This window comes from Rhinoraja longicauda, chromosome 6 (assembly GCF_053455715.1).
Source record: "Rhinoraja longicauda isolate Sanriku21f chromosome 6, sRhiLon1.1, whole genome shotgun sequence".
NCBI classification, from domain to species: domain Eukaryota; kingdom Metazoa; phylum Chordata; class Chondrichthyes; order Rajiformes; family Arhynchobatidae; genus Rhinoraja; species Rhinoraja longicauda.
Window position 1 is genome coordinate 73,015,434 of NC_135958.1, and position 20,319 is coordinate 73,035,752.

The following is a 20,319-nucleotide window of genomic DNA, read 5'->3' on the forward strand; positions in this document are numbered from 1 at the left end:
CATTCACTCCCTACACACCAGTGACATTTTTTACAGATGGACAATTAACCAACAAACCTGCACGTCTTTGGGATGTGGGAGGAAACAGGAGCACCCGGAAAAAACCCACGCAGTCACAGGGAGAACGTGCAAACTCCACTCAGACAGCACCCGAGGTGAGGATCGAACCCGGATCTGCGGAGCTGTGAGGCAGCAGCTCTATCAGCTGCGCCATCATACCGCCTATGCCTTTAATGTTTGCTTTTGGAATTAATTCTTCACAGTGGAGATATTAGTTATTTTAAACTAAATAGGTTAATGTACCTGATAACCTATTCAATAGGCCAATAAACATTCATTTATTCATTCATTCATAAAATGATGGAGCTTGGAATTTAAAATATGTGCATTTTAGCTGTTCTATTGCAATATACCATGGCAAAATTTCAAGGCAACATGACTGAATTCTTCAGCGTTATAAATTTGTGCCGGAAAGAAAATTTCGATCCATATATTGAATTCCTAATTTTGGAATCTTAACGCTCCCAATTGCAGGTGATGTGGGCTGCATGCTAATTTTGTGTTGCCTGCTAATAAATACAATTTCCTCGTGTAACCAGTGCTAATCATGCTGTTCAGATGCTGGATCCATTAGGAGGGGGTCTAATACTGTGCTAATGCTGTGACTAGCTTGCCCTACTTAAAGCCGGTCTAAAGGCAACAACACATCACTTGGTTGATTGATTAAAAGATACAGCATGGAAACAGGCCTTTCGACCCACCGAGTCCACGCCAATCATAAATCACCCGTTCACACTAATTCTATGTTATCCCACTCTCCCATCCACTCCCTATTTTACAATTTACAGAGGCCAATTAACCTACAAACCCGCATGTTTGTGGGATGAGGGAGCACCCTGTGGAAAAGCTCACGGTCACGGGGAGAACGTGCAAACTTCACACAACACGAGGTCAGGATTGAACCCGCGGCCTCTGGTGCTACGAGGCAGCAGCTCTACCTGCTGCGCCACTGTGCCGCCCATGTACGGGCAGTGCTTTGAGAAACCAAGAGGCCACAGATACGAAAGACTTGAGCCTCAATGCTGGGGACATCAGCATGAGAGAGGTTGTAGACGTTTGGTAAATTACCTGGCAGTGGATTTGAGGGACCCCTGCCTTGCAGCACCAGATAGCTGGGCTCAATGCTGACCTCGGGTGCTGTCTGTGTGCCGTTTGCTCGTTCTCCCTGTGACCGCGTGGGTTTCTTCAGGGTGCTCCGGTTTCGTCCCACATTCCAAAGATGTGCGGTTTTGTAGGTTAATTAGCTTGGTATAAATGTAAAATTGTCGCTAGTGCGTGTAGGATAGCGTTAGTGTGCGAGGATCGCTGGTCGGCGCGGACTCGGTGGGCCAAAGGGCCTGTTTCCTCCAATTTTCACACTAATGTTCATGGGTGTGGACCTTTAATTGAGAGACCTTCGTCCCTTCCTCCCACTTTTAGCAACTTACCCTGTTACTCCTCACAGACTGTTGTAAAATTTAAAAAGTCTAGTAGACACTATGCATGAATATAGTTAAAGCAACAGCCAAGAGAAATCTATCAGCAAGTAACCTGATAGTAGCTGATAACCCTTTAAAACAGTGGCATGGTGGCATAGCGGTAGAGCTCCTGCTTTACAGGGCCTGAGAACCGGGTTCAATGCCGACTACGGGTGCAGTCTGTATGGAGTTTGTACGTTCTTCCCCGTGACTGGAGTGGGTTTTCTCCGAGATCTTCGGTTTCCTCCCACACTCCAAAGACGTGCAGGTTTGTAGGTTAAATTGGTTTGGTATAAATGTAAAATTGTCCCTAGTGTGTGTAGGATAGTGTTAGTGTGTGGGGATCACTGGTCGGCACGGATTTGGTGTGCCAAAGGGACTGTTTCCGCGCTGTATCTCTAAACTAAGCTAAATGATGCCCTGATTCAGCGGCGTGTGTTTAAGAGAGGGTGTTGGCTAGAGTAAGGATGCTCTGAAGCAATAGGTCCAGCCTCAGCCCAGCTCTGCATGCTGAATGCCGTCACTATCTGCAAATATCTGGGGAGCTTTAACAGAGTGCACTCTAACGCCTACATCCACGACACAAATCCCACAAACACGAACACAAGGTCATAAGTGATAGGAGTAGAATTAGGCCATTTGGCCCATCAAGTCTACTCCGCCATTCAATCATGGCTGATCTATCTCTCCCTCCAAACCCCATTCTCCTGCCTTCTCCCCATAACCTCTGACACCTGTACTAATCCAGAATCTATCTATCTTTGCCTTAAATATATCCACTGAGATGCCACTGTGGAACAAATAGCATCCATTGTGGTCACAAGGTGCGTGGTAGGGAATGTTGGGACATATATTTTTCTTTGCAATCACTGCATTACTGCTTGATGGAGCAAACCAAGTATTGGCATTTACCTGTCTAATCGGCTCCGGTACTCTGTATTTACAGCAGGAATGGCTCAGGCGCGTGGCAGTGTCCAGACTAATCCTGTGGCCCACGGACACGTAAATTGGTTTAGTGCTTTTCTCACTGCTTTTAAGAGCCTGTCATGTAAATAAAGACATGCATGTTAGGGCAAACTCATTACCTGAATTAAACGCTGGAGTAGGAAGGAACTGCAGATGCTGGTTTATACCGAAGATAGACACAGAGAAGAAACTTTTTCACCCAGAGAGTTGTGAATTTGTGGAATTCTCTGCCACAGAAGGCAGTGGAGGCCAAATCGCTGGATGAATTTAAAAAGAGTTAGATACTCTCGGGGCTAGTGGAATCAAGGGATATGGGGAGAAGGCAGGCACAGGTTACTGATTGTGGATGATCAGCCATGATCACAATGAATGGTGGTGCTGGCTCGAAGGGCCAAATGGCCTCCTCCTGTACCTATTTTCTATGTAAAATGCTGGAGTAACTCAGTGGGTCAGGCAGCATCTCTGGAGAGATGGAATGGGCGACGTTTTGGGTTGAGACCCTTCTTCAGACTGAGAGTCAGGGGATTTGGAGTTGGAACATTGGAGTGTCCAACTCATATATTTTGTATAACTAATTATTTGCTCGCAAATGTGTAAAATGCATACAAAAAATAACTCAGCGGGTCAGGCAGCATCTCTGGAGGAAAAGGATGGGTGGTGTTTCGGGTCGGGGCTCTTCTTCAGTCTCAGTCGAAGGAGAAGTTGTTGAGTCTCAAGAGGGATCCTGACGCGAAATGCCACCCATCCTTTTTCTCCAGAGATGCAGCCTTGACCCATTGATTGACTCCAGCACTTTGGCATATACCGGCATCTGCAGTTCTTTGGTTCTACATTCTGTAGAATGCGTACCTTGGTTTCTCCTCTTGAAAAAAAAATCTCAGCATTAATCACAAATACATTCTTACTTAACATCTGTTCCGTGGTTCTCATTAGACCTGCCTCATAGGTTACCAGTGCAGTATACCACTGCACTCAAGGACTGTTTAAATGCAGGTCAGTACAATTCAATGTAGAAGCCACACCAAAAGAACCAAACGCGAGTTCCTAGTCGCTACATTCTACCATTTATGTCACAGTTTTTATAACGTCGGGACATCCCAGTGTGCTTTGCAGCCAAGAAGTGAAACGCTTTTGAGGTAAGGTTGGTGTTATAATATATATTTGTCATTTAGTTTGTGTAGGAAGGAACTGCAGATGCTGGTTTACAACTAAGATGGACATAAAATGTTGTTGTGACTCAGCGGGACGGGCAGCATCTCTGGAGAGAAGGAATGGGTGACGTTTCGGGTCGAGAGTCTGAAGAAGGGTCTCGAACCAAAACGTTACCCGTTCCTTCTCTCCCGAGATGCAGCCTGTCCCGCTGAGTTACTCCAGCATTTTGTGTCTTTCTTTGTCATTTAGTTACTTGTTGAATTGAGAGTGTTCAGCTATTTAGTTTAGAGATACAACTGTCCCTTCGGGCCACTGAGTCCGCACCGACCAGCGATCCCCGCACATTAACACTGCCCTTCACACACCAGGGACAATTTAGACTTGTACAAAGTCAATTAATCCTACAATCCTGTACGTGAAAGCGAAGATCTCGGAGAAAACTTACGCGATCACGGGGAGAATGTACAAACTCCGTACAGACAGCACCCATAATCGGGATTGAACCCGGCTCTCTGGCGCTGCAAGCGCTTAAAGGCAGCAACTCTACCGCTGCGCCACCGTGCCGGATAAGCTGCAGCACTTAGCCGAAAGCTATTCTTTCTTCTCTAAATAAATCTTCCTAGTCACAAGAAATCAAAACCCATACCCTGAGACATAATAAAAATGATCACTGAGTTTCTTAGAAGTCTGCAATAATTTCTAAAACAACATTGTCCAAAGAGTCACATTTATACTGTTTTATGCCAGTCTAATTACGCTCATAAAATAAATTATTAAAACCATTTGCACCACATTGTATATTGTACGAACATACAGTAGACCTACCATGCCCAAAACCTTCCCGGAGGTTCCAGTTAATGCAAAAGCATTTCCTCTTTCATGAAGGTCTTTGATCTACAAAATAAATGCAAGAGTTTTCATGAAGCAATATCTATTACGTAATTACAGTATGTTGCTCCCCGATTTAAGAAATAACAATTTATCTTCTCGTAAGACTAACACTACTTGTGATGAATTCAGGAGAGCCTCAATTTATCTTCCCTTTGTCTGAAACGAAGAAATTATTAAAGAATTACTGCTGCAAAAGCCAACTTAATTAATTTTTCGCTCCACAAATACCATCGCTTCATTTCCTAGAACGTGTCAGATTATAGAGAAAACGCACGGGCTTTAAAACACAGAAAATAATAGCGCGGCACGGTGGCGTTGTTGCCTCACAGCGTCAGAGACCCGGGTTCGATCCTGACTATGGGTGCTGTCTGTACGGACTTTGTACGTTCTCTTCTTGCTATTGAGGGCGTGCAGCGTAGGTTTACTAGGTTAATTCCCGGAATGGCGGGACTGCCATATGTTGAAAGACTGGAGCGACTAGGCTTGTATACACTGGAATTTAGAAGGATGAGAGGGGATCTTATCGAAACGTATAAGATTATTAAGGGGTTGGACACGTTAGAGCCAGGAAACATGTTCCAATGTTGGGGGAGTCCAGAACAAGGGTCCACAGTGTAAGAATAATGGGTAGGCCATTTAGAACGGAGATGAGGAAAAACGTTTTCAGTCAGAGAGTTGTGAATCTGTGGAATTCTCTGCCTCAGAAGGCAGTGGAGGCCAATTCTCTGAATGCATTCAAGAGAAAGCTAGATAGAGCTCTTAAGGATAGCGGAGTCAGGAGGTATGGGGAGAAGGCAGGAACGGGGTACTGATTGAGAATGATCAGCCATGATCACATTGAATGGCGGTGCTGGCTCAAAGGGCCGAATGGCCTACTCCTGCACCTATTGTCTATTGTCTATTATCTATTGTGACCGTGCGGGATTTCTCTTGGAGATCTGATTTCCTCCCACATTCCAAAGACATGAAGGCTTGTAGGTTAATTGGCTTGTCTAAATTGTTCCTAGGTTGCTGGATAGAAGTAGTGTACGGGGATCACTGGGCCAAAGGGCCTGTTTCCATGCAGTATCTCCAAAACTAAAAACTAAAACTAATAAGTCGTAGTCTTGCGGATAGGATAGGAGAGGTTAGTTCCCGATAGCTCTTCAAACATGGAATGGCAAAATGAATAAGAGGGAAGAAAGCAATCATTGGTGTGAAGAAGGGTCCCGACCCAATACGTTACCTATGCATGTTCTCCAGAGATGCTACCTGATCCACTGAGTTACACTGTGGACATTGAGACGTTATGTTGCAATTGTACAAAATGGTGGTGAGGCCACATTTGGAGTACGTGTTCAGTTATGGTCACCGTGCTACAGGATGCATGCTGGATCATTAAGTTGGAAAGAGTGCAGGGAAGATTTATGATGATGTTGCCAGAACATGAGGGCCTGATCTACAGGGAGTGAATGGGCAGGCTTTATTCCTTGGAGTGCAAGACCCTAAAGACTGATCTTACAGAGGTGACTAAAATCCTGAGGGGAATAGATAAAGAGAATGCACAAGAGCCTATTGTGTGTAGGGTAGGGGGAATCAAGAACCAGAGGACATTGCTTAATGTGAGAGGGGTAAGGTTTAATCAGAACCTGAGGGGCAACTTCTTCACTCAGAAGGTGGTGATTATATGAAACGAGCTGCCCAAAGAGATAGGTGAAGCAGGTCCCATAACAGTATTTAAAAGACACTTGGACAGGTACATGGATAGGAAAGTTTCGAGGGACGTGGGCCAAACACAGGCAAATGGGACTAGCTTATATGAGGCACCTTGGTCGGCAAGGATAAGTTGGGCTGAAGGATCTATTGCTGTGCTGCAAAACTCTATGACTACTCTTTGCCTTGGCTATTTTCCACTCTATTTTTTCTTTGGAATTGGTTTGGAAAGGACGATCATCCTAACAAAAATGGCTTTATGCAGTTGATTTATACGTATGCATATTAAGATGACAAGCTGAGTTTTTTTTCCAATGCTTTTTACTGTAACCTATTTTTCCTCCCGTTTCTCTTATTGAGCGGGCCAGTGCTGAAGTAAGATTTTACTAAAGAACACCAGTAAATTTATGGACATACATGATTTGTAATCAACAGCTCGGTGATATTGCTACTCATCAATAAAGAGTAAATTAAACAATCCTGCCAAAGGGCTTGTAGAGAAACTCATTATTGAACAAAACATAGGAAATAAATATAAGGTCTTATTTCACACTGGCTTGAGAATGTGAACTGACAGGTACTCTGTAAAACCTGGTCACTGAGAACAAGTGTACTTTTTCCTTTGCATTTACATTTATCTTCTGTTATCCGGCTGAATGTATTGCATGCAGGAAAGGTACACTCAGCTCTATCTATCATTACCACTCACTTACTCATCCCGAGATCTGGTTACTTTATTCAGAAAGATCCTGACAGCACAAGTTTACAGAAACTGTGGTTAAAGTACAATGCACAAGTTGTTCTCCTCCCAAGAACCTCGTGGAATAACCCTGCGTAAAAATAACTAACCAAGGTAACGATAGGCCATTTAACATCTACGGGCAGGAAAAAAAATCTGGAATATTTGACAGAGAATGAAATAATCAATTATTCAAAGGGATGAGTTGAGTTTGAGTTTAATTTATTGTCACGTGCACCGAGGTACAGTGAAAAGCTTTTAGAGTCATCAAGTCATAGTCTTTCCAGCGTGGAAACAGGCCCTTCGGCCCAACTTGTCCACACTGACCAACATGTCCCGGCTACACTGGACCCGACCCACCAGCCTGCGTTTGGCCTATATCCCCTCCAAACCTGGCCTATCCATGTATCTGTCTAATTGTTTCTTAAACGTTGCAATAGTCCCTGCCTCAACTACCATCTCTGGCAGCTTGTTCCATACACCCACCACCCATTGTTGCTTGCTAACCAGTCAGCGGAAAGACAATACATGATCACAATTGAGCCATCCACAGTCGTGGAGTTCTGTAAAGTAATGGCCAATACTGTAGATGGAGAGTGTGTACCAAGTGCGGTATTCAATGCCCTAGTTTAACTTGGAGATACAGGGTGGAAACAAACCCTTGGGTATACCGAGCCCACGCCGACCTATGGTCACCTGTACGCTAGCTCTATCTGACACACTCGGGGCAATTGACGGAAGCCAATTAACCTACAAACCTGCACGTCCTTGGAATGTGGAGGGAAACCAGAGCACCCAGAGAAAACCCACGTGGTCACAGGAAGAATGTGCAAACTCCATACAGACAGCACCCGTAGTCGGGATCGAACCCGGTTTTCTGGCGCTGGGAGGCAGCAACTTTACCGCTGGGCCGCCGTGCCACCCGCACCGGATGTTATCGGTGAAGGTTAAGGGGACAATTAAAAATTGGTAAGGGGGGAAGAAACAAAGCAAATTATTGGCAGCTTCTCAGCACTTTTTCTGTCCTTGATGAGAAACTTTTTATTACATATTCACAGTTTACAAAGTACTGCATTGATCAAAACTGCTGTTCGTGCAGTTTGCAAAGATCCACCATCAGATGACAACATTGTCAGCTGTATCCCCGCTATGCACTCGAGTCCCCGCGGTGACCTGCGTTCACGGAAGGCCTCCAAGGTCTCGGTGAACACTGTGCTCTCTCTCCAGGGACACGCCAGCTCGCACGCAAGCCTGGACGAGGGAAGCTCCTACGCACTTTGAAGTAGGTGACAGTGTGGCTTGAAGGATGAAAGCCAGTCTAGTTGAAACAAATGGCCCACTACTGCACTGTAATTGCTATATAAATTCAGGCGGATACACTCAATCTAAATCATAACTAGTCTTCCAAAAGTCAAGCCGCCCACAAGCCAGAGCAAATGAAGTAATTTTGATTCACACCAACGATAAAAAGCAACTAGAAGTTCAACAGCCTGAATTTTACACAGAATGAGCCGGCACGGTGGAGCAGCGGTAGAGTTGCTGCCTCACAGCGCCGGAGACCCGGGTTCCATCCTGACTACGGGTGCTGTCTGTACGGAGTTTGTACGCTCCCCCCGTGACCTGCATGGGGTTTTCTCTGGGAGCTCCGTTTTCCTCCCATACTCTAAAGACGTACAGGTTTTTTTTTAAAGCTTTTCACCGTACCTAAAGCTTTTCACTGAACCTCGGCACACATGACAATAGACTAAACTGAACTGTTTGTAGTTGGCTAATTGACTTGGTAAAATTGTGAATTGTACCTAATGTGTGTAGCATAGTGTTAGTACATGGGTAGTATAAGAAAATAACTGCAGATGCTGGTACAAATCGAAGGTATTTATTCACAAAATGCTGGAGTAACTCAGCAGGCCAGGCAGCATCTCAGGAGAGAAGGAATGGTATATGGTTAGTATATGGGGATCGTTGGTTGGTGTGGACTCGGTAGGCCGAATGGCCAGTTTCCGTGCTGTATCTCTAAACTAACAATCCACATGGAGTCGGTGGGTCAAAGGGCCTGTTTCCATACAGTGGAAACACTTTCAATTCTGTTCATCTGCCCACAAGTACCTTTGCTGAGCAGTAGTCCCAAGCCTGGTTTAGTTTAGTTAGTTTAAAGATACAGTGTGGAAACAGTCCCTTCCCCCCCCCCCCCCACCCCCCAGTCCGCACAGACCAGCGATCCCTGCACACTGACACTATCTTACGCACACTAGGCACAATTTATATTTATACCAAGCCAATTAATCTACAAACATGTACGCATTTGGAATGTGGGAGGAAACTAAAGATCTCGGCGAAAATCCATGCGGTCACGGGGAGAACGTACAAACTCCGTACAGACAGCACCCGTAGACGGGATCGAACCCGGGTCTCCGGCGCTGCAAGCGCTGTAAGGCAGCGACTCTACTGCTGAGCCACCCTGCCACCCTGGAGTTCGAGCTCCATCAGTAATTCCCTGGCTGCAATCCATCACTAGATCCCTCCTGGGATCTGGTGGTGGAGTAAAACGGAGGACTCTTGGGAGATCCGCTGACATATCTCCCGTCAGGTGAAGCCTGGTGCAGGGTCTGCAGGCCCATTAATTCTACAACTGTGACCGAGAAGGGAAAGGGTGAAATAAATAACATTTTCAATCATGTTCTTTGTGCAGCAATGTTGAATTATTTAAACGTATATTCAGGTGATTCTAACTTTTTTCTGAATGTCAAATGCAACAAAAAAATCTTGTCAGCTTTGACTGACTGCAAAGCTGTGGCAGCACTTGTAGACAATCAATGTCTTTTAGAGGATTTTGTGGTGGGGCTTCCTCTCGAATGCTGACATGAATTAATATCGTTACTTGATGCCTTGTTGCCATTCAGGGGCCTCTTCATTTAGCTCCAAATCTGAACTTGCAAATCATTTTAGAGTTGCAGGCCAAAGTGTGGCAGATCATAGGAACACAGGTGAGGGGGATTGATAGGCAGATGGTTGGACAAAGGCCAGAGCTGAACACATGCAAGGTGTGAGACAAAAGGATTAGAGAGTTGTGAATTGTGAAGCTGGAGAATTGAGGTGCGAATTATTCAGGATTGCAAGTGGACGGGGAGGGGAGGAGAGAGAGAGGTGCAATGTGGGCCAGGGCTCAGGGTAGTGGGGGGGGGGGGGGGAAGACCCCTTGATTAGAACGGGTGTCAAGGGTTGTGGGGGAAAGGCAGGAAAATGGGATTAGGAGGCAGAGATCAGTCATGATTGAATGGCAGAGTGGACTCGATGGGCCGAATGGCCTAATTCTACTCGTATAACTTGTGAACTTATGAAGGCAGAGGAGAGGGGATCTGAGGGAGAAGTGGGAAGCAGGAGGTTGTTTTTGTCCAGGTTACCTATAGTTGGAGAATTCAATGTTCGTACCGTCGGGTGGTAAACTACCCGTGGAATATGAGGTGCTGATCCTCCAGTTTGGGTGTGGCAAACTTTTTTTAACCCAGAGCGAAGATGAAACATGGAATGTGCTGCCTTGGAAAGAGATGGGAGGCAGGTATTGTAAGAAAATACACCTGCTCCTCCTCCAACTTCATCTATTGCATCCGCTGCTCTAGATGTCAATTTCTTTACATCGGCGAAACCAAACGCAGGCTCGGCGATCGTTTCGCTCAACACCTTCGCTCAGTCCGCCTTAACCAACCTGATCTCCCGGTGGCTGAGCACTTCAACTCCCCCTCCCACTCCCAGTCTGACCTTTTTGTCATGGGCCTCCTCCAGTGCCATAGTGAGGCCCACCGGAAAATTGGAGGAACAGCACCTCATATTTCGCCTGGGCAGCTTGCAGCCCAGTGGTATGAACATTGACTTCTCCATCTTTAGATAGTTCCTCTGTCCCTCTCTTCCCCTCCCCCTTCCCAGATCTCCCACTGTCTTCCTGTCTCCACCTATATCCTTCCTTTGTCCCGCCCCCCTGACATCAGTCTGAAGAAGGGTCTCGACCCGAAACGTCACCCATTCCTTCTCTCCTGAGATGCTGCCTGACCTGCTGAGTTACTCCAGCATTTTGTGAATAAATACCTGGGAGGCAGGTATGCTCACAATGTTTAAGAAGCTTCTACATGTATTTGAAACGTCATGATGTTGAAAGCTTTGGCCTGGAGAGAGTGATGTGGAGAGGATGTTTCCGCTAGTGGGAGCGTCCAGGACTGGAGGCCATAGCCTCAGAATTAAAGGACATTCTTTTTGGAAGGAGATGATGATGAATTTCTTTAATCAGTGGGTGGTGAATCTGTGGAATTCATTGCCACAGACAGCTGTGGGGGCCAAGTCAATGGATATTTTTAAGGTGGAGATTGACAGATTCTTGATTGGTACAGGTGTCAGGGGTTATGGGGAGAAGGCAGGAGAATGGGGTTAGGTTGGAGAGATAGATCAGCCATGATTGAATGGCGGAATAGACTTGATCGGTCGAATGGCCTAATTCTACTCCTTTCACTTATGAACTTTGGAGTGAATGCTGGTGCAGGGAATTGGCACAGCCACGTATCGATGTAGGCATAGAAGATGTGTTGAAGAGGCAGTGTCTTCTATGACTCAAAGGCAAAGCAAGTGTGCAATATCGATATGGTTGGGCACCATATGCTACCTCTGTGTCCCAGTTTGCAAAATCCACGCAAAAATGTAAACTAAATAACGATCTTGCTCACAACCGTTGACACAGTATATTCCAAAGAAAGCTGTAACGTGAGCATTCCACTGGAAGCGTATGCCTGAACAATATGTTGATTCAAGTGAGACACCAAATCTTGGCAACAGGTTGTGAGTTGTCATGAACGATGACAGTGCAGTGCAATTTCAGTCGGAAAAAGGACAGAAAAATTCTTAACGAAATAAGTAGAATTGAAATTGGTTCATTTTTTTTAGCTTAGTTTATAGATACAGCGCGGAAACAGACCCTTTGGCCCACCGAGTCCGTGCTGACCAGCGATCCCTGCACATTATCACTATCCTATAGGCACTAGGGACGATTTACAATTTTACCAAAGCCAATTAACCTACAGACCTGCACGCCTTTGGAGTGTGGGAGGAAACCGAAGATCTCGGCGTAAACCCACGCAGGTCACGGGGAGAATGTACAAACTCTGTACAGACAGCGCCCGTAGTCAGCGCCCGTAGTCAGGTCTCCGGTGTTCAAAGGCAGCAACTCTACCGCTGCGTCACCGTGCCGCCCATAATCAGAAATGGATTAGATTTTATGTTTATAAATAATATATGAGAAATCAATTCGTTTTATAGGATCTTGTGAAGATTTATCTGGAATATTTTAATCTTCATTCGGGATTCCTTTCATTGGCAAGTGGCAAATACAATCCAATCATTGGGAGAAGTATGGAGCTGCATCCAAACTGCAGTAAAATTAGTTTACTGTCGGCTTTCGACAACAAGAAATAATTAGTTGTGATGGAGCGTTTGGGAAGTTTACATTTTAACAAAATAAGGAAAATTTGGCTGAGGAAAGAGTCCATTTCATGCATTTGTTTAAAAATACTTTAGAAATACTATAGAAATACTTTTCAATGCATACATCTGTGAAGGATTAGAGAAGAACACACTGGGGACAATTTACAATTATACCAAGCCAATTAACCTGCAAACCTGTATGTCTTTGGAGTGTGGGAGGAAACCGGAGATCCTGGAGAAAACCCACGAGGGAGACGGGGAGAACGTACAAACTGCGTACAGACAGCACCCATAGTCAGGATCAAACCCGGGTCTCTGGCGCTGTAAGGCAGCAACTCTACTGCTACACCACCGTGCTGCCCTAGTCCTTAGTCCTAAAACTTTAATAGCTTTACTGCCCTTGTCTCCCAATTTCTGTGACTAGTTATCGTCTGTTGTTATGCATATGCTTTTTTTCTTACAATTTGTCAGTGGACAGTGGGTGGTATTTGTACCATTCCTTAAAATAATGGATAGATAACTCTTTCTGAAATAAAACATTGTCTGTCAAAGGGTGATGAATTAAGCCCTGCAATCTTCACTTGGCATGTAAGAAAGCAATTCAGGTTGGCTGCAGGTTCATGCTACTGCTGATTAAATAAATGCTTCTCTCTGCACTGGTTGGTGCAGTTTTATCCAGGGTTGTCCCTGGAAGTGATTTGATGCAACATGGGAAATATGTTCTGGAGAAAACGCATTTTTATTCCCAATCGGTAAATCTAATCAATGTTTTTTAAATGTTGCAGTTGGCACACTGGTAAAACAAATATGTCGTCAGACATGTCTAAATGATAGCATATTCACCTCCGAGAAGTCAGAAGTGGATGTGTTCAAGCTATTCACTTTGATTTAGATATACAGCGTGGAAACAGGCCCTTCAAGCCACCGAGTTCGTGTCAACCCCATACACTAGTTCTATTCTACACACTAGGGACAATTTACAGAAGCCAATTAACCTACAAACCTGGAATGTCGCAGGAAACCGGAGCACCCAGAGAAAACCCACATGGTCACAGGAGGAACGTACAAACTCTGTACAGACAGCACCCATAGTCAGGATTGAACCCAGGACTCTGGCGCTGTAAGGCAACAACTCTACCGCTACGCCACTGTGCCCCTGTATTGTTGAGTACTTGCCCTATACTGATGTGTTTTCCTATCCACTGAGATGCACTTAACTTTACCTCAGCTATTCAAGGTCTTTATTTCCTTCTGGAAAATTAATATAAACACCTGGATCCTCCAAAACAATAGAACATAGAAAACGAACAGCAGGGGAATAGGCCCTTCAGCCCATAATGTCTGTGCCGAATGGTGGGACTGTCATATGTTGAAAGACTGGAGCGACTAGGCTTGTATACACTGGAATTTAGAAGGATGAGAGAGGATGTTATCGAAACATATAAGATTATTAAGGGGTTGGACACGTTAAGAGGCAGGAAACATGTTCCCAATGTTGGGGGAGTCCAGAACAAGGGGCCACAGTTTAAGAATAAGGGGTAGGCCATTTAGAACGGAGATGAGGAAAAACCTTTTCAGTCAGAGAGTTGTGAATCTGTGGAATTCTCTGCCTGAGAAGGCAGTGGAGGCCAATTCTCTGAATGCATTCAAGAAAGAGGTAGATAGAGCTCTTAAGGATAGCGGAGTCAGAGGGTATGGGGAGAAGGCAGGAACGGGGTACTGATTGAGAATGATCAGCCATGATCAAAATGAATGGCGGTGCTGGCTCGAAGGGCCGAATGACCTACTCCTGCACCTATTGTCTATTGTCTATTGTCTATTGCCGAACATAATGCCAGTCTCTGATTTCCATACTCCAATCACGTTTTATGATTACATCTATCACAGCCAGCCGATGATGAAGGAAGATAGACACAAAGTGCTGCAGCAACTCATCGGGTCAAGTAGCATCTCTGGAGAAAAAGGGGATTGTACGTTCTCCCCGTCTCCACGCTGTATATCTAAAGCCTAAAGTTCTTTGTATCTCCAAATCCAAATATACCTGGATAACAGTGAAGCTGAATTCAAAGGTTTCATTTCATAACCCAAATTGAATTCTCAAAAGGATAATCTGCAAGTCGAATCAGTAGTAAAGAAAGCAAACGCATTTATTTTGAGAGGGCTTGTGTACAAAATCAGGGATGCAATGCTGAGGCTCTATAAGGTGCTGGTCAGGCCGCATTTGGAAAATTGTGAGCAATTTTGGGCACCATATCTGAGGAAGGATGTGCTGGCTCTGGAGATGATCCGGAGGAGGTTTACAAGATGGGCTGAACGGCCTAATTCAACTCCTATCACTTACAATTTTATGATAACCCAAATAGGGACTGTTTAAAACATTGTTTCCAATTTATTTTGCGGTTCTATTTGAAGATGAGGTACCAAATGATGACACACTTACAGTCTGGTGATGGAAAAACAGGAAGCTATGGATTTTGAGCCACAGCCAGTGTAGAAATTGGAACCCAAATTATGTTTAGCATTGAGGAGCAAGGAAACAGTGCCCAGCCCTTGCAACAGACTGATCGCAACCTTGTGTGAGAAAACGTGACATTTATTTCTGCAGTTTGAAGACCACAGGCACGGTGTAAAGAACGTTAGAAGATTTCTTCATTTCTTATATTCACAGAACAAACTGAAAAACTGCAGAATGATTATATTATTAATGTTGGTGCCAAAATCCTTCCTTCAGTATTTGGATTTATTGTTCCTTATGGGTGTCTACGCTGTCACTCTTTGCAACAAACTACTTGCTTCTGCACTGCTTCTGGGGCTATAACAAATGTGAGAGTCAGATTGAATTCAAATTGAAATTCCTGAATGGATGGTCTTAGGATATCCAAGTTCAGTGCTGTGACAACGTGTGTAGGAAGGAACTGCAGACGCTGGTTTACACCGAAGATGGACTGAAAAAGCTGGAGCAGCTCGGCGGGTCAGGCAGCACCTCTGGAGAAAAGGAATGGGTGACGTTTCGGGTCAGGACCCTTCCTCAAGATTAGGATAGGAGAGGTAAGCTCACGATGGCCCTGCAAGCATCTTATAGAAACATATGAAATTCTTAAGGGGTTGGAGAGGCTAGATGCGGGAAGATTGTTCCCGATGTTGGGGAAGTCCAGAACCAGGGGTCACAGCTTAAGGATAAGGGGGAAGTCTTTTAGGACCGAGATGAGAAAACATTTCTTCACGCAGAGAGTGGTGAGTCTGTGGAATTCTCTGCCACAGAAGGTAGTTGAGGCCAGTTCATTGGCTATATTTAAGAGGGAGTTAGATGTGGCCCTTGTGGCTAATGGGATCAGGAGGTATGGAGAGAAGGCAGGTACAGGTTACTGAGCTGGATGATCAGCCATGATCATATTGAATGGCGGTGCAGGCTCGAAGGGCCGAATGGCCTACTCCTGCACCTATTTTCTATGTTTCTATGTAAGCATGAAATGGTCCCGACCCGAGACGCCACTTATTCCACTTTTTCTTTTTCTCCAGAGATGCTGCCTGACCTGCTGAGTTACTCCAGCTTCTTGTGCCTATCGCTAGAACTGTAACAAGTTGATTCGTGTGATAATTCAATGCCGGGCGCACAGGTGTGCATTGGATCGTTGGGACCATTACCTTTTCTTTCAGCAGCTGCTTTTCTTCCAGCCCGTCCACATGCAGGAGGTTCTTGGCCACCCCAATGCAGGGCAAATCTGTCAGGACACCCAAGTGGCAGGCAACGCCGAATTCTGTTGGCCGACCACACAAAGGTAATAATGAACATTGAATTCTGCATAGCCCCCTTTTTATTTGTGGATTACAGCATCAGAATATTAATCTGATTTATACAACACTGAGAGATGTCCCAGCCAGTCCCTCTCAGTACACGTTCTCTCATCCCCACCGTTTTGCACACATTTTTCACTGTATATCTTTGAATCTTTTATATCTTTTAAGTGGCGCAGTGGTAGTGCTGGTGCCTTACAGAGCTCGAGACCCAGTTTGATCCTGACCACGGGTATTATAGAGTCATAGAGTCTCACAGCGTGGAAACGGGCCCTTTTGGCCCAACTTGCCCACACCGGCCTACATGTCCCATCTACACTAGTCCCACCTGCTTGCATTTGGCCCATCCCCCTCTAAACTTGTCCTGTCTCAATGTTTCTTAAACGTCGCAATAATACCTGCCACAACAACCTACTCCAGAAGCTCATTCCATACATCCACCAAGCTTTGTGTGAAAAGGTTACATCTCAGGTTCCTATTAAATCTCCCCCCCCCCCCCCTCACCTTAAATTGTCCATATGGAGTTTGTACGTTCTCCCTGTGACCATGTGGGTTTTCTACGGGTGCACCAGTTTCCTCCCATACTCTCAAGACATACAAGTTTGGCGGCTAATTGGCTTGGTAAAATTGTAAATAGTCCCAAGTGTGTATAGGATAGTGTTAATATGTAGTGATTGCTGGTCGACGCGCACTCAGTGGGCATGTTTCCGTGCTGTATCTCTGAACTAAACTGAAACTCAGCAGGTCAGGCAGCATCTCTTGAGAACATGGATAGGGGACCTTTTTGGTCGGGACCCTAACTCAGACTGATTGCAGGGGGAGGGAGAAAGAAAGCTGGAAGAGAAGGGGGGCAGGACAGAGCATAGCCGGTAATAGGTGAACACAGGTGAGGGTTGTGGGAGGGGGGTTATGAGGGGCAGATTGTTGGGCAAAGGCCAGAGATGAAAAGACAGGGTGTGAGCCCAAATAAAGAGTTGCGAATTGTGAAGCTCGAGGATGGAAAACTTGCAATTTGTGAGGCTTACGAAAGTTACGCAGGTAGAGGGGGAGGGGAGAAAATGGTGCACGGTCAGCCAGGGTTTAGGAGAGGGGAGGGGGTGCCTTGGGGGAGAAGGGGGAAGGGTGGGGGTTTGCCGTATATAAACCAAAGATCCCAAGTGGTCCCATCGTCTGAACATACTCTCCTCACTAAAGATTTATGTACATACACATCAGCTGCAGCTCCTTTAACATTTAGTTCATATTGTCGTTTTCCCAGTCTCACTAAAATACTATCAATGTGCTTCCAAATTAACCAAAGTAATTATATATCAGACTAACAAGTCATGTCGCTGTAAGTCTTGAGGAGAACATTAAGGTGGCTCATTTGCTGTCTCAGTAACAGTAATAAAAGGCAAAGTAAAATGGTCTTTATGTGTTTATTGTGTTTGCATGTACATTAGTAACAGGGTGAATCACTATGGCCTTCAATTGCAATCAAAACAGCATTACAGGAAACACAGAGGAGTTCTGACTTTTGCAATCAGATGAAAATCCATGTACATTGCTTGTCTTTTCCAAGAACAATCACTTTGTTCTTGGAAACAAAATGACATTTGGTGCATTTTATCTTTCCCCCTTCCCAGTTCTCCAACCAGTCTGACTGTCCCTGATTACATTTTATCTCTGTTTGCTTTGTTGTTACCTTCTGCTAGCTAACAATGATCTATTCTACATTTTCCATGATCTCCACCCCCTTTGATGTCTCATTCTCATACCCTACACTTCCTTATCTCTGTATCTCCCCCTCCGTGACTCTCAGTCTGAAGGAGGGTCTCGACCCAAAACGTCACCCATTCATTCTCTCCAGAGATGCTGCCTGTCCCGCTGAGTTACTCCAGCTTTTAGTGTCGATCTTCTGTGCATTTTATCTGTTTAGTTTAGTTTATGTTTAGAGATAAAGCATGGAAACGGGCCCTTTGGCCCACCGAGTCCACGCCGACCACCGATAACTCTCCTGAATAACTTCCATTAGGAAGCAACTGCAAGTTGCACAGAGAGAAAAAAAACACCTGCAGAATCCAGCCCAGCAAGGGTTGAAAGTTAATCTTTAGTGGAGGAACACCTGCAGCCAATTGTAACCTATTTAGTTTAGTTTATATTTAGAGATACAGCATGGAAACGGGCACTTCGGCCCACTGTGTCCACACTGACCATCGATCACCTGCTCACACTAGTTATCCCGCTTTCACATCCACTCCCTGCACACCGGAGACAGGGACAGTTTCGTCCCAGCTGTTATCAGGCAACTGAATCATCCCACCACAACCAGAGAGCAGTGCTAAACTACTATCTACCTCTCTTTGGTGACCCTCGGACTATCCTTGATCGGACTTTACTGGCTTTACCTTGCACTAAACGTTACTCCCTTATCATGTAACTATGCACTGTAAATGGCTCGATTGTAATCATGTATTGTCTTTCTGCTGACTGGATAGCATGAAACAAAAGCTTTTCACTGTACCTCGGTACACGTGACAATAAACTAAACTGGACAATTTTCAGAGGTCAATTAACCTATACATTTGCACGTCTTTGGAATGTGGGAGGAAACCCATGCGGTCACGGGGAGAACGTTCAAACTCCGCACAGACAGCACCCGAGGTAAGGATCAAACCCGGGTCTCTGGCGCTGTGGGGCAGCAGCTCTGCCAGCTGCGCCACTGTGCTACCCTCAGTGTGTTTGCCTATAGTGGCAGGGTGAATCACGATAGCCTTCACTTGCAATCATAGCAGCATTACAGGAAACACAGAGGAGTTCTGACTTTTCAATCAGATGTCGATCCATGCACATTGCTTTCGTTTCCAAGAACAATCGCTTTGTTCTTGGAAACAAGATGACATTTAAAAATAATATGCATTTTATCAGTTCGAGGGAGATCCACTAACTGAAGCAGCATTTTTTCCCAAGACACTGGGGCTTTGAAACGCTTGCAATTGGAATTTTGGTAATAATGTTAAAAAGGGAATTTACTCTGATCATGTATTTTCATTAGACCTCGCTTCTTTTAAACAGAGACCTTTACACTTGTTCTTTTCTTTTAACATTTTGTGACATTCTCCACACTTCCCAGTTCAGCTTCATATTCCCACCTCCACTTTGATAAAGCTGACTGAGATGAATATTGATTTCTCTAACTTCAAGTAACCCTTGCATTCCCTCTCTCGCTGTCCCACCCTCACCCAAGTCCTCTTGCTAATTTCACCATTTGTATTCCTTCTTTATCACCTCGTCCCCAGCCAACAATGGACCATTGTGGGCTCTACCTTTTCTGAGTCGTCGATGCAGGCTCTGCTTCGTCGTGCACCTTCCCATATCTCTAGGGTCCCCCTTCTTGACTCTCGGTCTGATGAAGGGTCTCAACCCGAAACGTCACCTGTTCCTTTTCTCCAGAGATGCTGCCTGACCCGCTGAGTTACTCCAGCATTTTGTGTCCACTTTGATAAATTTGTGTCACTTTCTTCCTTCTTACTGAACCAGCCTACCGCAGGGGGGCCTTGTTTAAAGGCTTTAATAAAGTCCATCTAGGCAACATCCACTGCCCTATCGTCATCAGTCATCTCTGTCAATGGCCCAGCAATCTCCTCCCTCGCTTCCCTCAGTATCCTGGAATAAATTTGTGATAATTTTGAATAAAAATGTGTTGAAATTGATTGAATCTCAGCATGCAGTGTCCGATGAAATCATCTAAGTGAGCTGTACAAATAAAAGATTATATTTTTCAAATTAACATCTAGAGCATCAAATACTCTAGATGCACATGAATGTAACACCCATGCACGCCTCTAAAACGTTATCCCTCTAAACCTTTCGTATCTATCCATTGTCCATGTGTCTGCCTCCACTTCTTCCTCTGGGGGCTCGTTCCACATGCCCAAACCCTATGTGTGAAATCATTGCCCTTCAAGTGCATACGAGATCTCTCTCCTCTTAACTCAAACCTGTGCCTCCTACTCTGGGAGAAAGATTCTGTGCATTCACCCTATCTATCCCCCCTCATTACGTTATACCTCTCTACTGTTGTAGGCAAGGCCTGTGTGGATTAATGTCCAATATAATCACAAA

The 20,319-nt window shown here is 45.0% G+C and overlaps 1 protein-coding gene across 3 annotated transcripts in view; it reads right to left on the reverse strand.

Annotated features, from left to right (window-relative positions):
- LOC144594946 (endonuclease V-like) overlaps positions 1 to 20,319 on the reverse strand; it is a 79,999-nt gene that overhangs the window by 46,588 nt on the left and 13,092 nt on the right. For all 3 annotated transcript variants that reach the window (XM_078401885.1, XM_078401887.1, XM_078401888.1), the window contains exons 5-7: positions 16,066 to 16,178; positions 4,461 to 4,529; positions 2,430 to 2,558 (exon numbers count right to left, since the gene is read on the reverse strand). In XM_078401885.1, coding sequence (XP_078258011.1) covers positions 2,430 to 2,558; positions 4,461 to 4,529; positions 16,066 to 16,178 — 311 coding nt within the window. The remainder of the gene's footprint in view (positions 1 to 2,429; positions 2,559 to 4,460; positions 4,530 to 16,065; positions 16,179 to 20,319) is intronic.